Source organism: Triticum urartu, chromosome 2A (assembly GCF_056163025.1).
Source record: "Triticum urartu cultivar PI428250 chromosome 2A, HENAU_Tu73, whole genome shotgun sequence".
Lineage (NCBI taxonomy): Eukaryota > Viridiplantae > Streptophyta > Magnoliopsida > Poales > Poaceae > Triticum > Triticum urartu.
The window spans coordinates 40574715-40596019 of record NC_141874.1 but is presented as its reverse complement, the minus strand read 5'-3'; the positions used below and the strand labels follow the sequence as shown (position 1 = coordinate 40596019).

General features: G+C 40.0%; 1 protein-coding gene across 4 annotated transcripts; it reads right to left on the bottom strand.

Annotated features, from left to right (window-relative positions):
• Positions 1–321: 321 nt before the first annotated feature.
• CPSF160 (cleavage and polyadenylation specificity factor 160) lies at positions 322–19364 on the bottom strand. 4 transcript variants are annotated; one of them, XM_087542925.1, is made up of 27 exons: positions 18869–19362; positions 18617–18754; positions 17834–17987; positions 17460–17595; positions 16532–16677; positions 16251–16346; positions 16101–16153; positions 14094–14225; positions 13941–13992; positions 13734–13850; positions 12970–13110; positions 12620–12745; positions 11819–11896; positions 11429–11548; positions 9047–9139; positions 8709–8803; positions 7648–7847; positions 6348–7090; positions 4907–4987; positions 4752–4817; positions 4601–4678; positions 4224–4454; positions 3860–3988; positions 3393–3566; positions 2335–2520; positions 1454–1821; positions 322–883 (listed from the first exon to the last, which is right to left on the bottom strand). In XM_087542925.1, exons 1-27 carry the CDS (start codon positions 19195–19197, stop codon positions 769–771), a joined length of 4377 nt encoding a protein of 1458 aa, XP_087399051.1. In that variant the 5' UTR covers positions 19198–19362; the 3' UTR covers positions 322–768. The 4 variants fall into 4 exon arrangements, 3 of the variants coding, with proteins under 3 accessions (XP_087399051.1, XP_048554333.1, XP_048554334.1); XM_048698376.2 differs by lacking the exon at positions 9047–9139 and adding an exon at positions 5409–5510; XM_048698377.2 differs by lacking the exon at positions 9047–9139 and having other exon boundaries at positions 18869–19361.
• Positions 19365–21305: the final 1941 nt, after the last annotated feature.

Sequence of the window (21305 nt, the reverse complement as noted above, 5' to 3'; positions counted from 1 at the left end):
TGATGCTTGCAAAGTTTCCCACTTTACCATAATTTGGGCACAGGTTTTTAGGTCTTCAATTTGACTAATAAAAAATGTATAATACAACCACAAAATTATATAGTTAGAAACTTCATTTGACGATGAATCTGTAAGATAAACTTTTTGTAAAAGGAGTATAATACTCCCTTCGTCCCATATTAGCAGTTGCTCAAACGGACGAAGGGAGTACATGTTTCCTTAGTCAAAGTTACGGCGTTGCGCTAGGCTTTCCGTAACATATGGCAATACTAGCAATCTGGGAGCTCAACGCCAGATTGAACGTCACTGAACCACAAAGAGTCGGACTGAAACCTTTGCTACCGTTTTCCTTAATAAAAAGCTAAAGTTTCCATAACAGAGAAATGCGTCCGACAATCACATGGCCAACTGACAGTGAAATTTGTATCGCAAGTCACTAAGATTACAGTCATCAGGGACATGTCCAGGAAGGAGCAACACAAGAAGCTCAGCAGCTACTACTTAGAAAGAAATTAACCACCATGGCCATTTACAATGCGCTTCCAAGTGCTAACCATATGTACGCGGCAAGGTGGCTGTAATTTACTCAGAAAGATCAAACTGGCCAGCATTTAATCCTATCGTACACATGTCATGTTTACATGCCTGAGTGCCTAGGTCTCCGGAGTTAAGCAAGAATCAACAAGCAGCTCCAGAATTGCCATGCACCGCTAGCTTTTCCAACTGTATCATGGTGTTAGATCCAACATGATCGCCCAAAACTTTAATTCACAGGAAACTCGTGCCTAGCGAAATATCAGCAAAGTTGGAAAGGATCTGCGCACGGGTAGTCCCAATCTGCTGTGCGATGTCAAGCTGCTCTTCCAACGATAGCATCTCATAGCTACAAATGTAGAGGGTAAAATGTGGATTAGAGAGGCATGAGAAAAAAAGCAATACGACTAAAAAGAACAACAGATGTCGTACAGCAGAGGCTTTAACAGGCTAGACCAGTGAGAACTGGCCAGCTTGCAGAAGGTGTATGGCAATCAGTCAGACGTGATATTTGGAGTGTCTGGTTTTCAGAGCTGACCTTTTTTTTTCCCAATCGTACTGATCTTTTACAATCTAATTACTCTTAATGTTTGCAGCTAGAAATTTCAACTTGCTGTTCCCTATCTAGTCCTATCTAGTATCTACCACAACTACCCTTCTACCGGCAATAGCAGCATCCAGACACCAAAGATCAATACATCTCAGATCTTGGCTTGAATGGAATACTTGTACTCCTTCCGTCCAAAATAAGTGTCGCTGATTTAGTACAGCGACTCTTATTTGGGGATGGAGGGAGGATTTCTTTACATGAAGAGACAATGCAAAATATTTGGAGAGTGTAACAAGATTTGCAGAGAGCATAAGGGCCGCATAAGAAGTGGTAAAATAATATAAGCTGATGTGTGGAAGCTTCACTTACTGTGCAAGAAGCTCAAAGTCAATGATGTTATCTGGTCCAGGACGATGTGCCTTCCCGTTGGATTTAAACTGCCTGAATGATCTTGGGTTCAGGCCACACACGTGGGGGACGGCATCTACAAGCTTCCTCTGTAAGCTCTGAAGCCGGCGGAATGTCAACTCATCAATAGGCGCAATGCATCCAATACCACCATCCAAAGTACCAAAAAGAAGGGCAAAACGATTCGTCTTCTCAGATGCCAATCCTGGAGAGGGAAGCATCTGCAGCCTCATAAACTTGGTCAGATGGGCTCCAACATGAAACTCTGCTCTGGAAAGGAGCTTCTGCCCCTTCCAGCTCTCCACCATTTTGGGAGCATAGTAGAAGATCTGCAAGATGTTATTTGTTAGAGTGAAGTGAATAATCAAGTGGACAGGGTGGCACTTCCATGTTGCACTATATCCAACTAACTCAGGTGTTCAATAGGAAGCATATGCTGTACAAGTCAAGTAGTATCCCCAATTATATTTGCCAACAAAGCACACAAGCTCAGGCTGCTCAGCAATATGTCGAATATCTTTAAAGAGTAGTAATATAATTATTTCCTTGATTCCGATTACTAGATGATTTTCTGACATCAAGTCCACAACTAGTTCAAAGAGAGAATGTCTACAGTTATTACTTAATATGTTTATGTATAAACTCTGGTAATGGATGGCCCTAGCAAAGATAATATCACAGGAACCAGTCCAGTAGTAAGTGATAGTTTGATGCTTCAATGATTTTTTGATTCAGTATCATCAAGAACTCATTTCGAAGTAAATAACTGGCAGATGGATCAAATAGTACAGAATGAACAATGAAACAAACCAGTAACATAAAAGATTATAAGAAAGAATGACCTGCAGATTTTTATCAGAGTCAGAAACTGCAAGGTTCAGTGTGCTTCCATCAATTAAGAACTCAGTTGCAAAGCAATCTAGAGATCCAAAATCTTTTGCAAGCAGAGTCAATTGAGAACCTTGCTCCTTCCAGCTAAGAAAATATACGCTTTTATGGATATCGCCAAACAAAACGAAATTTTTGACCTGGAAATTTAAAGAATATCACAGGACTGCACAATTGCTGCATCTCGTATGCAGAATCACAATATAAACATGTTATTAAGTCATGCAACAGCCTACCGTAAGATACAAGAAAAAATGTATAACATCATAATGAATATGAAATCAAACCAGTTGGGCAATACATAGTATTCAAATCCTAAATGGATAACAATTATATTATGTAAGGACTGCAAATTGGTGGACCGTATAATTTGCCAAGAAACAAATATTATAAACCACAGCATTGACAGAGGCCACAGGTGGTGAAGTCAAGGAATGACGGAACTAATACACCTGCTTGAGTAAGAGGAGATCCATAGTGTGATGGCTCTTGGTGAAGAGCAACACGGGACCCATAAGAGCAGAGAGAACAAAGCAGTCGTTAGCCGATGTAAAACATGTCCCACCGTACTAGTGCATTTTTCTTTGAGAATCTATAATAAAGTTCTACAAATGAACTCCATGGAATTTGCAAATTTCAAAAAATGTCCATTTGCACAGGAAATAGGCCCTCAGCAGACAGTCTCTGAGATGGGAAATATTACGGAGGTAGCACAATGGAAAACTTTGAGAACCTGACTAGGTTCCAACAAGCCCATTCATTAAGCATGGCATTTCAGCTTACTCTTTCAAAGCCAGAATAGATTTAGCTGAAACAGAAAAGATTAAGCACGACCTCAGTATTTATTTCCCCTTACTAAGTTGTCCTCAAAACACATGAAAGAGTTGGAAACACAAGATTTTTCTATTTGTATGAGGGACTGAGGAAGGTTGATTATATGGATAAGCATTAAGTGTGGACACAACATGCAAAGGAGCAACATATTCAGAATCAATTGTTGTGCAATACTCACAATATTCAAGCTCACAACATGCAAAGGAGCATCATAGAATGCAACAGCGGTCAATTCAGAACCAGTCCATTTGCTCAATGTGATCTTTGGACCAGCAGCTATCAGCAGATGACCTTGAAGTGACGCAACAGCTGATACAGCACCTTTACTCTCTTTTGAGTAGACTTCTGTTACCTGGAATTAATCTTTACATGTTAGCAAATTAATATAGTACTCCCTCCTATCCAAATAATGACACTGGCTTAGTACAATTTTATACTCCCTCTGTTCACTTTTATAAGACCTTGAAGACATTTCAGACAATGTGCAAAACAGCCTATTTTGAGTTGGTTGAAACGACTTACAAAAGTGAACGGAGGGAGTACTAAAGTTGTACTAAGCCAGCGTCAAGTAATTTGGATCGGAGGGAGTAGTAAATTGTGATGAAGTTGAAAACATGTAATAGCAACAGAGTTCCCCTACATTACCAGATTTTGAGAATTTTCACTTTTAGTGAAAGAGAACAGAAGCACCCGTCCCCTGGCAGCTACGTCCTCCCCTTGAACATAAGCAGTCCCAATGGCCATCAGGGTTTCATTTTCCTTGGTGGTTGTGTTCTGAAGTGGAAATGCAGAACCTTTTTGTGAATAGAAAAATACATATGAACATTTCGTCACTGAAGTTTGTGATCAGATAGATTTTAAGGCCAAATATAGAAGCTGGCAAATATAAACGTAGAAGCCGTGTCTCCTTGATCTGTTTAATTTTGTCATAATTAAAGACCAATATCTAGAGCGAGTCGAAACAGCTTTAAATTTGTTTTAAGTATGGAAGGTTAAAAGAAATACATACATGCAATGTAACAATGCGCACAGTTAGAGCATTTTCAAATGATTGCATCGGAATAGTGGACCTTGTCTCCCAACGTCCACTAGGTTTCTCCAACTCTAATACGCGAACTTCAAATTCCTCAACAGTATATGTTTTTTGCAGGTCATCGGCACTTGTAGCATCATTATCCATGTGATGAACCAAATCTTGATCAGCCATAATTGACAGAACTTGATTTAGGGGGCGAACAACCTGCAGAAATATAAAATGAGCAATTGAACAAGATAAATGAGCATAGTTTATTATGTGTGATGGTGCCAGACAACCATAATCGAAGATGGCAACAACAAAACAGTGTTACAAATTATCATTGGGAACAGAGGATACAGGCTACTTACAGGAACAGACACGATAAGTGGATACAGAGACTGCTCGGCATAATATGTAACCTGATGAGGGGTGCCATGCAAAGGGATCTGCAAAGGTGCAATAAATGAAAAGGCTGCAACAAAATGAGATACAACTTATGCATACCTAAACAAATTTTACCTTTTGGACAGGCCAGTAGTTGTCATAGTTATATGCTTCGGGCAGTTGACATATCTTCAGAAAACCCTGTTAAAACATGAAAAATTACCAATCTTAAAATTTCCTATTTCTTAAAAGTATATGGGAGAGATACAAATATTCAAACAACTCCTTACCTGTGATGTAACATATATAAGCCCATGACAACAGTTTACATTGTGGAGAACAGTAAAGGCTTCAATGGGACCATCACATAACTGCAAAATGGGACAGGCTTAGATAGGACCACACCGATGACTAGAAGCAAATATAGTTATAGTTGAAGCTGCATATAAATGCAGATTTCCATTTGCATAGTACTCCCTCCGTTCCTAAATATTTGTCTTTCTATAGATTTTAACAAGTGACTACATATGGAGCAAAACGAGTGAATCTACATTCTAAAATATGTCTATATACATCCGTATGTGGTAGTCCATTTGAATCTCTAAAAAGACAAATATTTAGGAAGGGAGGAAGTATACCATACAGATGACAAAATAAGATTTGGTTGTAAGAAACACCACATCAATTTAAATCGATTTGGTACTTCAGAATCAACTTAAGCCTGAAGAGTTGTGGGCATATCTCATCATGCAGATAATAAAAAGGACACTAATAGGGAGTGAACATGCCCACCCTGGTGCCCCTGGCGCGGACAATCGTGTGCTCTGGGAGGTTCCCGCAAGCGAACGACGCCGTTCTCTGGGATGCTCCTGGGAACGAACGACACCGTGCGCCCTGCTCATCGAGGTCCCACACTGTCAGCCTATTTACTCACAGAGTTCGTGCCAGAAACCATTCCCAGGGAACGTTCGTTCATTACCTTTTCCAGAAGAAAAAAAAGGTGGCTTATATGACCATCTAAATCTACTATGCAGAAACAAAAGAAATGTTTAACCATTCCGATGTTGGCTAAGGTAATTGGCATTGTGCTGGTTTTTCAAAACAGCATGTTTATTTCTCAATCCAAATTTAAAGTTAGTTGAAAGACTCTTGCGATCGGATGTAACAGCAAAATCTTGCTGCAATCAGCAAAAAAACAAAAATAACTAGATACCACATCTCAGCACAGCACATAAAGCAACAGCAAAGTGAGCCTAACTAGGGAACTATGCATTGTCTAAAAGTGTTGACTCGTGACATTAGCAGCATTCAGAGAGCTAGAGGCATGCATGTGAGATCGCTTTAGTTGATTTATACTCCATCAAATTTGGAAACTACTATACACTTCAACATGCAAAGAAATTAAATAGTTTGAAATACGTGTAAACAAGTATTCGATCGTAGATTGAAACAAGAAACGGGGTCAAATATGTTGAAGTATATTAGGATTGCCCAACCTCCATCGGTTCAGACTTTTGCTTCTACTGGTTGGTACATGAAACTTAATATGATATTAGAGCCACAAGAACTTGGTTCAAGCCTCGGCTTTCGCAATTAAATAAAAAAGTTCCTTGCCCTCTTTCTGTCCATGTTTAGGCCTTACCGAGCCACACGTGAGACGGGGTGTTGGAAGTATATGAAACTTAATAAACACTGGAAGACAACAAAAACCTCAGCATAACAACGACATACCTGTGGATGCACCCGAAATCGTTGTCGACAAACCATAACCCAGACTGGCCTCGTGCCAGAAAGAAACAATCCTTCATAACCTCCAACATTGTTAAAAATTGTGATTCTCGGTCGTGCAAGACTTGATATGTCTTCTCGTAATGTAATGTCAACAGAAATTCGGTGAAATCTCAAATTCTTTAGTCTCGAATCACTGGCACTGGCAAGATCCACAGAACCAGCAGGTGAAAATGAATTGTCTTTCACATTACTCTCCAAGCCTTCATAGCAATAAGCATGGTAGCACAAAAATGTCCCATCGTTCAATAAACCAAAAAGGAATGGGCGACTGAACTGGCCAGACCATCTATGCATTGCAAGCTCAACTACCCGAATGCTATCCGCTACTTCTTTCTTTAGAGAAACTTTAGTGTCATCCTGTCTTCCTTTTGCATCAACCAAAAGAGCCTCACCAGACAAGAAACTTTCCACAGAGAAAACACATCTGAAACTAGGCACTTCAAAAATTTCTAGTTTACCACTTTCATAACAAATGATGCAGTATATATCAGACTGCTCCTGAGATGAACTACCACTGCCATCAATCGGTTCTGCAATACCACTAGATAGCCATGCATCACTACGTGTCTTTCTCAGCCATGGTTCAGGACCTCTGTCACGATAAAGTGTACACGCAGATACTTTTTCACTTAAGTTTGTAAAAATACTGGGAACGCTGATAGAAAGAGCACAAGTAGAATGATCTGCATCAGAAAATGAAACATCATGTATTTAAGCTAGATCTTTCTCTTTTACATCATCTCTTTATCTATGAACAAAATCTTCACAAAATATACGTCTATTTTGTCTGAGAACTGAGATCACACTTCATTCCATCCAAACCTCACCTAAATTCACAAGGTAGCACTTTACTAAGGATGTGAGCTAGATCTTTCCCTTTTACAAACATGTTATGATTGAATACACAGCTTTGTACATATATATTTATCTAATGAGAAAGCACCAGCTTGCTAACTTCTATCTTCAGCTGTAGGGAAACCTTCACATGTTGAAGCGCACTATGAAGCTATACAGAAGCTAGATAAGTATTTTGCACCACTCACCTTCCAATTGCCTATTCAGTCGCTACAATGATCTCTGTATAACAATTGTTCTCGAACAAGTTCTCTCACACTACTGACAAATTTGTCCTATCTTACTATTGGTTAACTTAAACTTCAAAGGTTGACTGAATTTTATATATAAGGCCACAGCAAGAAAGCATAACTGAAAAAATGATGGACTAGTGGATATACTATACCTCCTACAAGAAGTTGAATAGTTCCATCAACCATCTTCAAAAGAACATATGGATCTGCAATGGAAGCAGATGCCACTCCAAGAAGCTCAGAACTGGACGATGAAGATTCTGAAGAATGCGCAGTAAAGTTTAGCTCTTGTGTCATGAAAGAACCATCAAGCACACGAGCACCCGTGGCGTATACCTGTATGACACGCCGCCTGCAAAGATTCAAACCAAACCAGAATGATAAAGGCTACTAATTTATTAATGTCAAACTGTCACGAACATAACTCAATATTAAATTATAAAAAACTTCATTTATGATTCTAGAAAGATGTAAAATACTAAAATGTAAGATCATCTCCAGCTGATCCCCTATCCTATTATACCAAATTGTATGCCTTATCCCAGAAAGATTAACCAAAAGTTTATACCTTTTCTAACCTAAGTTTATATTATATGTTGGTGATGCTCTAGTTCCCTAAGTGTGGGAACATTAAATAACATGCTTAAGTTTTTGGACAGCACGTGAGCATTAATCTCAACAGGGCTGGGTTGTCACACAAAAACTGTGCTACACCTACACATGACTGAAGATATGAAATGTATAAATTAAGACAAATAATACTAACTTCACAAGTGAACAGTTTTACGTGTTTTGAGATTGCAGAGAAAAAAAATCATGGAAGAGCATGGAAGCACTCCCCTTGATTTTCTATTTTTCCAAACAAAATGGAACTTTCCCATCGGTCTACTACATAGTTGTACATCGAGTAAATGCAATGATAAACTAGACAACCTCAGAGTTGAGTTTGAGCTTAGTTTTACTGGACCGTGCAGACCAGGTAACCAATCAACATCAACATGTCTTGGATCTGTGCTGACCTGGTGGGCTCATGCAGTCCAGGGCAGCCAACAGCCCAAGATATATTGGTTGTGTCCATTACTATAAGACCAATGAGGTTTTTTAAATGAATGTCCATAACATGAATGTGTTGTGATGTATGAATTCCACGACAGATGGTGCCAAGCCAGTATAAGTAACTGAGTACATTAAAAAATATTAAAGAGCACCATACCTTCCGAACAAGTTACCAGCAGCAATGGTTGCCCCTTGAACATAATAATCAACTGTTTCAGTAACTTCTCCTAGATCATCACCTGTCTCAAGTACCTTCCATCACGTAATAATGTCATACAGTCAGTAATCACTTCATCAGAAGAAATTAAAGAGGATCAAGCACAAAGCCACAAAGGCAATAAACCAAATACATACGTCAAAGGCAAAATGATGTAACACTGAAGAAAAAACTTGGAAAATTCTAATTTTGAAACAATCACATAATACAGCACAAGAAAAAGAAAAGGTCTACTTGCTCCTGGAGTTTCGAGACAGCATAAGAGCATCTCCCCTTACCCTAAAATTCCTTGATTCCCAAAAAACTGTCTTTTGGGGACCATCCCCTATGCCGGCCTTTGGCTTCTGAGTGGGGACTTCAATACAATCTACCTTGAAGCCGACAAGAACCGGAACTTGTGTTAGAAATCCTTGCAGCAGTCAGTCAATTAGTCAAGTCTTTTCCTTAGTAAGCTAGTGAGTCAAGTCTGTGTCTTAGGTACATGTCTGTGGGTCAAGTCAAGATGCCTTAGGCTGTAAGAAAGCCACTGAGGTGGTTCTGTACTAGTTAATTTCAGCTATAAACAAGGAGTGAAGCCTCACCAGCTGCATCCACCGCAGCCCAGAAACTAAGTCCCAAAACAGAACCTGTGCTAGTTGCTACTTGGCATCAGAACTGGTTAAGGTGAGGATCCTGAGAGATGCCAGCTTCAGGTCAGGGTGCTGCCTGCAGTCCAGCTCCCCAGCAGCGGCGCCATTCCCCTTTGCCACCACGAAAGAGGACCGCATCACCGTATGTCTTTGCCATTGAAGTTGGTGTTATTTACAAGCAAATTGCCACCATGTCATCACCTCAGCCTCCCTGCCCGAAAAAGGGGGGGTGGGAAGCCGATTCCAAATGTTGCAGTCGCTCGTCATGGATTCTCGGGGATAGCTCGCCCCTCGCCCGCCACGTCCCACAACCCTTCGTCCCGAGCAGGCAGCAGCATGGCCCACAGCTCCTCCCGGAAGGCCCCCGACAGCTCATTCAACCAGAGCCCAGCCCCAATTCCCCATGCCCAGGACCAGGACACGGTGACGATGCAAGCCGGATGTCCCCTTGCCGATGCCACACTAACCTGCTCCAGCTGTCCTCCAGCAGCTGCCACCTGCTATTATTCCTAGAGCTCCCCGAACAAGCTCGTCAAGGTAAGCAGCTCCGCGACCTCCCCCTTTGCGTCGTCTCATTTCTGTTCTTAATTTCGTTACTGTTTTCGCTCTTTTCGTCAGCAATATTATGCTGATCTATTTTCTTTCCTAATTGACCTTGATGTTTTCCTTCCGTTACTAGCTAAAAAACACGGGCATGGCTGAAACTGCCGGATCAGCATCCTAGTAGGGCTGGACACAGCGATACGGCCAGACACGCTACGCGTATCCCACAGTATCCCCTCTTTTTCGAATTAAAAAGAAAGAAAAAATAGGGATACACCTGGGATACGTAAGGGACACGCTGGGGACTCGGGAGGCCCAGTAACACGCTCGGACTGATATGAACCCTAATTTTTCAGGCTGCTCGGCCACAGACGCCACAAAGGGGCTCGACCTCGAACCTGCTCCAGACTCCAGCTAACATGCCGCCGGCGTATCCGTGCTTCTTAGGTTGTATCACCATGTCCGTGTCTCTGTATCCGTGCTTCTTAGGTTACTAGTAACCCAATGTTGTTACTACAAACAGTAATTGTAATGTGGATTAACCCTGTACATATGCTGCATATTTACTACTTGCTAGGATCAATCATGCTACTGATTGTTTGATGGTTTTGTCTGCAGGCTGGGGGTGAAGGAAAATGGCTGCTGCAGTTCTCACTGGATCAGTAGCATCAACTTGTGTTTGAGATGTATTTTATGTACAAATTTTGTTGTTGATGTTGGATGAATTCAGCAAGACAGTCGCTCATGTTCAGAAAGGAGATGCAAATGTCAATTTGTGCAATGTTCAGGTTGCAGTTGTTCAAGATGGATTAGAGCGATTGTATGAAGATGTGTATGCAAAGAAAACAATGGTTCTTGTATTATAAATAATGTGTCAAAGTTATGTGTGTGTGTGTGTGTGTGTGTGTGTGTGTTATTGAAGGCAAAACACTTGCAATTTATATTATGAAATTTTGGTCCTTTTGTATTCGTGGATAATTTCATTAACCATGTCCATTTGCCACATCGATCTGCCCTCTCCATCGCTCTGACAACTTCAAAAATATGTCTCCTTCCCGTTTTCCTTCACATGGTCTTTTTAGCAAAGCAGATAGGAGTAGGCTCCGATCTTGTCTGTTTATTGTCAGGCTGTTGGTCCTGTTTTAAAACTAGGCCTAGTGTGCCCTATAGCCATGATTTTTTTAAAGGATTTTGGGTCTTTCCAATGTCATAATAGTTATGGGGGTGGTTAGCTTCCACTCAAAATACTACTCCCTCCGTTCCTAAATATTTGTCTTTCTAGAGATTTCAACAAGTGACTACATACGGAGCAAAATGAGTGAATCTACACTCTAAAATATGTCTATATACATCCGTATGTGGTAGTCCATTTGAAATCTCTAAAAAGACAAATATTTAGGAACAGAGGTAGTATGTCAAAAAAATCATAAGCATTAAACTTCAGTATACAGCTGAAAGGGAAATCAGCAAAAATCAAATTTCTGTTACCATGGTCCGGTTCTCTAGACTTATTATCAGATATGCATGATATTCATTATCTTCAGTGGTATGTGCACGGGAACTCTTATAGTACACTGTCCAAATACCTCTGCAACTTGGTAATTCCACCTACACAAGTAAAGAACACAAATGTAAGTCGAAATAAAGTAGGTAACATAAAAATTTCCATGGAAGAAAAAATGAAGAACAGTGCGACAAAAATCTTGACTAAACACCACTAGAAGGCAGGGGATTAAAGTTCGAATATGTTGGTCAAGTTCTTCAAAAGGCATTGCTGGAATATTTGGGGTTTGAGCTGAACACTGACATACAACTCACTGGTCAAACTCAATTCTTCCTATTATGTAACTGGGATGAAAAGCGGGGAGAAAAATGCACCTCGGTAATTAAATCAGGGCGAATAGATTGTTGTAGGACAGAAAGTGATCCATTCTTTCCATGACCAGAACAGCACACCTGAAATAGAGTTAATACTGTTACAAAGGGTGTCTAAATTGGAGAACAAAAAAATGCTTCTCAGTAATTGAATAACAAATAGATTGTTGAACTTCCTTCCACTTATTCACTGAAGCAGCAGAGATACTGCTGCAAAGGTGGTAACAGAGTGTTAACCTTAAGGTCACATATGAGGAGCTAACGATAAAGACACATTCGTGCCAGATGTGTGATTTCAATAGCATATATGGAGGAACTTTGGAGAAAGTAACATACACGGTAAGGACGCAAAAACAACTATTCTGATGATATAACGTTTCTCATTTATGTACCATTTTTTTCCCTTACACTCTGACAGGGTTCAATCTACTCGTTCTGGTAGGAGTCCTGGAAGCTCATAGGGAAACCATTAACAGCCCTTTTCACATAGACTCCAACAAGGTGCTCTCTTGATTTCTTTACCTTTCTTATTTTTTTGATTTGTTTCCCTGATCTAATCATGTGACATCGTAAATTTCAAATAGGACCTAATCCCCCTGGCTGGCTGGTACTAATCCCATAAATCACCAGGATCTCCGATTACCGACAAGTTACAAGCAGGACTAGGAACCTGAATACAGTAGACAATACCCATTCTCCAAATCAACAATGAATCATGTACATATTCAACAAAAAAAGCGCACAGCTGGAACAAAATGGACCTAATTATAGCCAAAGACAGAGATGAAGTCTCATGCAACTGACCAACTCATAATTGCTTTGCTTTGCATTTCCTGTTGCATTGGCATCTGCATTGACTCTTAAACCATATGAAAAATCTTTCAGAGGGCCAACATTGATCAACTTATCTCTCACGACATATGAGATTTTCTGTGAATAATAAGTGAAACAAATTAGTGGCAAGAAAGAAGCAATAAGCAAGTAATTACTAAATTATGCAAAGGAAACTCATGATGTATATTTTAAGAAAACCGTAAATTGAAGTGGTAACTAACAAATGGCAGTAAAAAGGATTATACACAAGAATATGATTCTATCACTACAGAGTTGCATATAAAAGAATAACAACCATGCAACTCGAAGACATTTCAGACCTGTGCTGACTCTATACTGTTTGGCAATATGTTATTCTGAAAAGAAAGTTCTTCAACACTGGTCACATCCTGTAAAACGTCAGAAGGCACCCTCTTCAGGCGCTTTGCAAAAGGCAGGTCGCCTTCAATATCACCAGACCGCTGCACAAGTAGATCACCATATATCACCAGTCAATGAAGGAACAGTATTTGCTTACTTCATTTTACAAGAGCTTATTACAGTGTGGCCGACAAATTCAGATACATCGGCACAACTAACACTATAAACTTTATAGTAATATAGTAAACCTATAAAGTATAATATTGATTAATAAACACGTATTGGTAAACATATATATAACGTGTGGCTTAAGGTAGATGTAACATTTCCATGTCTACTCCGTAGGTCATTTCCATCAAAGAAACATATGAACATCAATGATTAAGATCCCATTCTAAATATAGCAGACAGGTAACAGATTCAGTCATGTCCTGCAGAATTTATGCATAGAATTCATTGAGTCAGATGCCTTATTGGTTGGAATCTTTGGTGCTTTGACATATCCGAGGAAGACAAGCCGGTGTAGTCCATGCTTCTGGACTTTTCCGGTTTAACAGGCAAGCCATTTCTAAAAATCTTTGGGTTTAGGCGTTGAGCAACTATGCTTAAAACATTCAACGGCAAGCCATTTCTAAGATAAATATTTAGACCATCTACAGTACATGCGAAAAGTACTTCCAGCAGAATGGCACATTGAGAAAGGTATCTCAAAAGTCAAAAATACCTCGTCTATTAGATCTGGTAAGACAGATGTTGCCACACCACAGGAAAATTGCACAAGAAGGCTGTCTCCCAAACGGCTACCAAGGAAGAAGAATGAACTTCCAATAGTCGTAGCACCCTGCGCACAGATGGATCAATAACATAAGAGGGGTTGATAATATTAAATATGAAAAGGTATATAGGCACAAGAAAAGTATGAGCAACCAACCGAACTGATGACAGATGCTTTTGACTTCATAAGATCTAATCTTCGCACAGTTCTGTGAAAGAAAAAGAAGCAGATAATGATCAACTCACGCCTACGAAAGCTAGAACAGCTGCACAACAATAGGATAGATAATGATCCATAGAGTTACCATACCTGCCATCGTAAACTACTGTAAGTAACAGCATTTCTCCGGTCTTTGTCGAGAACATTACAATATCATTGGATAACCATGTCGCTTTAGCTGCATCAAGCTCCACATGGAAATTTAATTTAGGAATTTCTGGACTGCAAAGATAAGGAAAAGGTCACCAGCTTTGACATATACTGGAGGGGAAGAAACTAAGACATCAAATATATGGTACAAACTTAGTGGTTCGTCAAACATGCACTGCACATGTAAGTCAGTTTTATATTCATAGGTAGAACCACCATATCCCATTTTAAGAAGATACAGTTCGTTGTTAATAATTATTACCATATATTTCACAGCAAATGTCCAGCTGGACACATTCAGGATTGAGCGAACCACACCAAAACTAGGTTCAGGTTTTCATCTGCTCATCTTCAAAAGCATTTCTCCGGTTTGACAACAAATGGCACAAGTCACAATGTGAAAGAGATATTCAATAGCAGAGAATTTTGTTTAGTAAATTGCGCCTGTTAACACCGGTTGACCCGAATAAAAGGTGGAGGTGGAGGTGCAGGTACAAATTAATTAATAAATGCAAGTGTCCAACAGTTCCGCATGGGAGCATATACAAACATTCCCTTGGCTTAGTATGGTTGGATAGGTATACCAGACAACACAAGAATCAAAATATGATGTTCTGGATTCTTCAATTCGCTATTACATCCATTCTTCATGAATAATTTAAACTACATAGTTCAAAGTTTACATGTTTCTCTCTATGCTTAATTCATAATACACACACCATTAGTCTTAATTTTTCCGTGCTTCACCATTGGTTTGAATAGGAAGATAATAATGTTTGTTGGGCAAGCAGGGATACTATTCTTAGGGGCCAGCCAAGTGAGTATTTGCTATACAAGGGCATGCTTGGCCTGAAAAGACTAGAATCCCTACATGACTAAACCATAACATATCCTAATCTTGCTATTTAAATCAAAATCGCTTGCCTAACTAAATATCTTCCAACTAATAAAATTGTATTTTTATCTCCAAAGAAGGTACAAGATGCTGTCGCGTTCCTGCATTGTACGCACTTAATATACCGCGCACAAGTAGCTACAGAATTAATCATAGTCCATACCGTATGGTAGGACCACAGGAGAGTACCTGGCACACTAGCACATATGCTGGCTTGAGTGGCGAGAAACTAAAGTTCACGTACAATTTTTTTCCAATGTGTCGATTGTTGAATGGTATACATTCATGCATGGTGTTTATGTGTTTTTTGTGGCATGTTCATGTCAGGGTTTTTTTAGACCTGCAAGTTGGCATAACCTTGACAGTTGCATGCTGAATGACACAAGATATAGATCCCATTTGTCACGTCGTTTATACCATTTGTCACATCGTTTATATAAGCTTCGAGCAACTTAAGCACATGAGCATCATGAGATAGGTTTTCCATATTTGTTAGTGTCATAAGCACCACGAAAGTTATGCACACGTGAAATCAACCACCAATCAAGTTATTGTAAATTCACTTTACATTCACCCAATTCACATCTTTCAATTACACTATTACAGATCATGTATTCAGGTGATTCTGTCTGTTGACTGTTGGACTGCATAACACCATGAGCATTAATGACTTGTAGGCTGCGAGACAACCATTATATTATATGATGAGTCCAAGTTGAAAGATGATGATATGGGGCTTGGAAACATAAGCAGCTACAAGCCTACAAGTACGAAAACAAAGTTTCTGGGAGATGCTTATGAATACAGTTGGTTGGTGACAGTATAATTCCTTGAGTAAGGATTATATAAACTTTTTCCGAACAGGCACTGTTCATTTAGTGGTGTGCATGTAACTTTACTAGGTGCTCGAGATCTATAGATATCTTATTATAATCAACCAGAACAAAGACATTACATTTCGTTAATGAGATAAGAGAGAATGGACAGGCAAAAGTTATGAAAGTCATCAGAAATGAAGAATTTATAGTCTTAACCTATATCACAAATAGTACCTGCCATCTGGCTGTGATGAAAAATTGTTGAGGGCAAGGGAACAAGAAGTGGACTGCAACAACAAAGAAATTCAAAAAATTCAATGACTCAGGATCAGCAAATGAAAAATAATGTAAGCCTGTCCACATTTGTATTTAGAGGGACCAAACCTGACTATGATAGTGGATAGAATTTGCACAGACGACAAGAACACCGCTAATAGGTGGAGGCACAGAAAGAATTTGGTATGCATCATGCGGTAGGTTCTGGAAGCAAAAAACATTTTGTGATTATAATCTCAAATTTGTGCATTGGAGCCAAATGGAAGGCAGATAATGTGCAGAAGACAGAAAACACCTTAGTATATTACAACATTTATTAATGAAAGATGGATGTGGAAGATACAGAAGACAGGAAATGTCAAAGCTGACAATCAATGTCATATACTTACAGCAGCAGACCATATCACTGGGTGTTGCTTCAGTGTCATGCTTATACTAAATGCTGATATCATACATGTATGGTGCTTTGATGAGATACGCCCAGCCCAGGTAGGCTCTCGCTCATGTAGTATGACCAATACAGGCTCAATATAACCTGAAGAGATAATAGAAGAAAATGCCATGAGTGGTGCCATTTCACATTTGGATAGTTGTTACACTAGTGGTGAACATATAAATTAAGTGAACTAGAACCATAATCAATTTTCACTAAGATAATGTTTTGGATCACGCTTTTAGAATTAAGGAGTAATCTTATGGAGAAATTCTACAAAAATCCTTAGTTAATATCTGCAGGATATAAACTTACTGGACATTTTCAAGCCCAAGTATTTGACACATTTATGACTTCTTATGCATCTGGTGTCTTTCAAAGTTATGTAGAACACTGGAGATAACACATGCTCATGCGCTGCACTGTGGACTTCTTAGCAACAGTTATGGTGTACTTAATATGCTAGATCTTTCAATGGTTTGTTGTGTATCAAGTAGCAAGCACATAACAAGTGTAAACACCATAGGGTGGATGGCCAGCGGAGTGGCTTGGTTGGAGAATAGATTAGATCGTAGACGACAGAGACAAACTTGGAGGGATGGTCAACTTATCTCAAGCAAGCCATCTTCAAATTAAGGTAGCAGACCTTATATAACAGGAAACTAAAATTCAAATCATAAAGAGATAAGTAATTGCCCGATATGGGTGTAGCTGTTGCCATACACGCTGTTTTAGCAAATTTAGATATGCCTAAGAACTATCCCCTAGTGTCATGCTTACTTATGCATTGAAGCTCAACAGAGTTCAGAAAAAAAGCATGGAATTTTATGTTGAAGATGTAGGATGTGCAACAAATTTATATGCAGAAAGAGATCTTATCTCACCATGCACAAATGTAAAATCTTTGACATGATTTGTCTCTAAAGCTCGTAAGTCAATCAAATATGATGACTCAACACGGACAGCACTAGAACTCAGTGCACGTGTAGGTTCATCTTCTCCCACTAAGCTCTGTCCAACCTAATATTGTATAAAAGAACATAAGTTACCAATCGATATGGAAAACATAGGAAAACTGGAGAACAATAATATATTGGTGATTCTACTGGACTAGAAAAGGGAATCATGGTGCACAGGACAAAAAATTTAAATAACAAATTCCAAAAATATTGAAACCTGCTACTAAAGAAAACAAGAGACAGAAAAAACACCAAATAATTCACACTTGTTAAAAATATGTGATGCAATGAAATATAACCTGGGCAGCTTTCAGAATGGCCATCTGTAGTCCATAAATAAGTGCAGCGCCACATCTGCCTAGCGGGTCAGATTTTATGACAGGACCCCAAGCAAATGATTCCCTGCCTCTTTTTAGATGCTGCCATTCTGGGCCCTCAAAGCAATGCATTGAGCTGAAATATTATGAAAAATAAGTTGATAAAATAACATGTCCATTCATAGCAAGTGTGAGATAGCAAACTAGATTCAGTAAATAGAGAAATGCGGGTCCTCTTACAATTGCAGGATTTTGAAAACATATAATTGTGTTGGCATGCCACCTTGAATCCCACGTAATTGACAGGTTGTTTGGTTGCACCATAGAATAAATACAGGAGTCGTTCCAGGTGTTTGAGTAAATGAAAATTTTCAGTTGAAATTGTGGTACTAATGAGTAAAGACCACCGAGGAAAATTTCCTATGGAATGCAATCTTACAATCAAATAACCAACATAGGAGAAACTCCTAGGAATCAAAGAAGCCCTGCTTACTTAGATTTATCGGCATCGGAAAGAGGGGTACACAAAAATGAATGGCACTAATTGTAGTGCTATAGTTCAACCATCAGCCTCTTGATCATGTAAGGCTGTGATACATTCTAACAAGGTACAATACTAAAGAGATGTTATTCTCTGAATAATTGACAAAAAATGTGCTTGTTGCTCTGTTATTGGAAAGTTGTCCCTCTGCCAAAATTACAAGGTACTGCAATTTTAAGCTACATGTTTAACGGTTATAAGAATGAGCAAGCAAGCGTGCATACCTAGTGCGCAGTCCATAGATGGCATCATCGAATTCCAAGCAGGTTATCTTGGCGTCCCTGAAAGCGAGCGCAATGGAGTCTCGCCTGTTCTCCGCCCCATCCGACAGCACGGCCATCGACTCGACGTTCCCATGGAGCCTGAATGCCACCCGAGAGGATTATATTCAACTAAAACCACCACACATACATCCAATTCGTGAACTGAATACAGACTAAATGAAAGATAAAATGCAGAGACAGTCGGGCGCGCACCTGTAATGGCACACGAGCTCGAGGCGGGCCCCCAGGATGCCGTCGAACGCGGCCCCGTCCTCGGCGGGCGCCGCATCGGCCCTGACGGCGTAGACCTCCAGCACGTTGGCGGCCGCCACGACGAGGTTGGGGGTGGGGCCGAGGCGCCTGGGCCGCCTCGCCGCGGCGGAGGAGTCGGCGTCGCTCTCAGCCCCGGAGGGGGAGGCCGCCGGCCCCGGCGCGGGCGCGGAGAAGGCGGCGGCGTCGGAGGGGCAGTGGGTGATGAAGCCGGCGGCGCAGTGCTCGATGCCCGTCGGCCAGTGCTTCATCTTGTACGCCGCGTAGCTCATCTTCGCGGAGGCGGCCTCGGTCGGCTAGGGTTTTGGGGCGGGGTTTCGGAAGCTCGGGGGAAGAGGCGCCGCGGAGACGACGGAGGAGGGGAAGGGGGATGGAGGGGACAAGCTCCAGATTTGGCAAAAGCCCTACCGCCTCCGTTCCGTTTCACTAGTACAAAAGTTGGTCCTTTTTTTAGGTCGGCCCGGGGGATCTCGATTCAATCCTTCTTTATGCTTCTGGATCAGACGAACGAGGCCCACCAGTGATAGTTTTAGGGGGATACTCGGCCCAACCCAAGGGACGGGCAATCAACATGCCCAACACCCCTAATTCAGGACTCCGTCAATAACCCCTAAAACGGTCTTCAAATCAAGGACACTCCTCGGTCTCTCTCAAGCTGCTCTTTATATTGAGTCTTCTACCTTGCAAACTAGTCTAATCTTGCATATAGCTTTCTGATTTGATCTTACCCTCGGTCGAAGAGTCCTATATCTCGGGCATCCAGGATGTCCCACGGCCCTGTTGATTTGTATAATAAAAGATTCCATCTAAGTTCAGGATTGGCCTTGAATTCGAGGGTCATCTCCCTAGACTAGTTATCTTTAGGCTAGTCATAGTGGGAGTAACTTAGGTAGTAACATGGCACACTTCAAAAAGATTTTGCTTATGTGGCATGTTATTAATGAGAAAAAAGGTGTTTAAAGTAACATAATATGTTATTGTAACATAGCGCTTTCCGAAAAAAGATGAGTCTACGAGCTAATAAATGAAGTCATCTATGACATTACTACTATGTTACTTTGCACTATAAAGATACTAGTAACTTACACTAGTGTCATATGCATGACACTAGTATAAGTTAGTCTCCATTATGACCAGCCTTAGTGGCGAAGCCTACTCGGTTAAGGATAAGTTTTTTTGGCTAGGTCCAACCCTGACAACTTGACCAACCCGAAGCGTCACGTCTGGTTAGTTAAAAAGCCATCAAATCAAAAAAAAAGATCATGTGCTGGATTCCTAACAACATAATCAACCAAAAGCTCGTTCCTCGCGCGTTTTTAGTGCACGACACGTGGGGAACTTGCTGAATTACATCCTCCATATTACTAATACAAGATGTTCCTTATATTTTGATACATAGGAAGTATATAAAAAGGAAAGTGTTACCAGACGTATGTCTGATATTTGGCATCTCCCAACGAACATCCTCCCCACCGTTGCACGGATCTCAACGCAGGGTTGACGACACGTCAGATTTGAAAAGTAGTTCAAGATTAAAGCCAACAAACGTTTCAGTTTTTCCAAAGTACCTCAGCTTGCTACGCTGGGCAGTGGCTTGAGCATTCAGATGGGATAACTCGTACATGGGTTCCATTACCAGGCGCTCCTTTTTTAGCTTTATTTTCTTTTACCGAGATGGTATCTCCTTTTATATGGCAATTTTGTCTAAAACATTTAACATGGCAGTTTCTAATTTTTTTAAATATGTCACATGGCAATTTAGACATTTTTTCACAAATCAATTTTTTGGTTTTGCACATGGTTATTTTTTAATTTAAGAGATGGCATTTTCTATATTGTAAGAGATGACATTTTCTATATTGTAAGAGATGACATTTTTATCAAGCGATGGCATTATTTATTATTAAGAATGACGTTTTTATTATTAAGAGCTGGCATCTTTATTATTAAGAGATGACATTTCTATAACCTGGTAGTTTTTAAAGTTTAACATTTTTACAAGATGGCAGTTTTCAAAGCTTAGCATGAGAACTTTTTTTTCTAGATCATACGATCTTATTTTTGTCGTACTCATTGTAAATTTATACATTAGAGCAATGTCAGTTTTTTTAAAGTAGCATGACATTTTTCATAATCCAGACCAGGGACAAATTTGTGTTTTGTACAAGATGGCATTTTTCTAATCGGATACTGATTTTATATTTTTTACATACATCATGGATTTCTTTTAACATTTTATTGTGTACAAAATAAATTTTAAATTCTGCACTACCATGTAACACCGCTGCACATTAACCCATATATATACAAAAGTCAGTAGGAGTCTTTCCTACTGTCATAATTTATTTTTTGTAACTGGGCCTTGAGGCTAAAGGCGGCC

What these genes read in the sequence shown, in the direction of transcription:
- CPSF160 (XM_048698376.2), bottom strand. Translation starts at nt 19,197, where the DNA reads ATGAGCTACGCGGCGTACAAGATGAAGCACTGGCCGACGGGCATCGAG. An exon ending in AAGCATCTGTCATCAGTTCG is followed by an intron (nt 13,851 to 13,940) that starts GTTGGTTGCTCA and finishes ATCTGTGCGCAG; the next exon opens with GGTGCTACGACTATTGGAAG. An exon ending in GTCTAGAGAACCGGACCATG is followed by an intron (nt 8,804 to 11,428) that starts GTAACAGAAATT and finishes ACGTGATGGAAG; the next exon opens with GTACTTGAGACAGGTGATGA.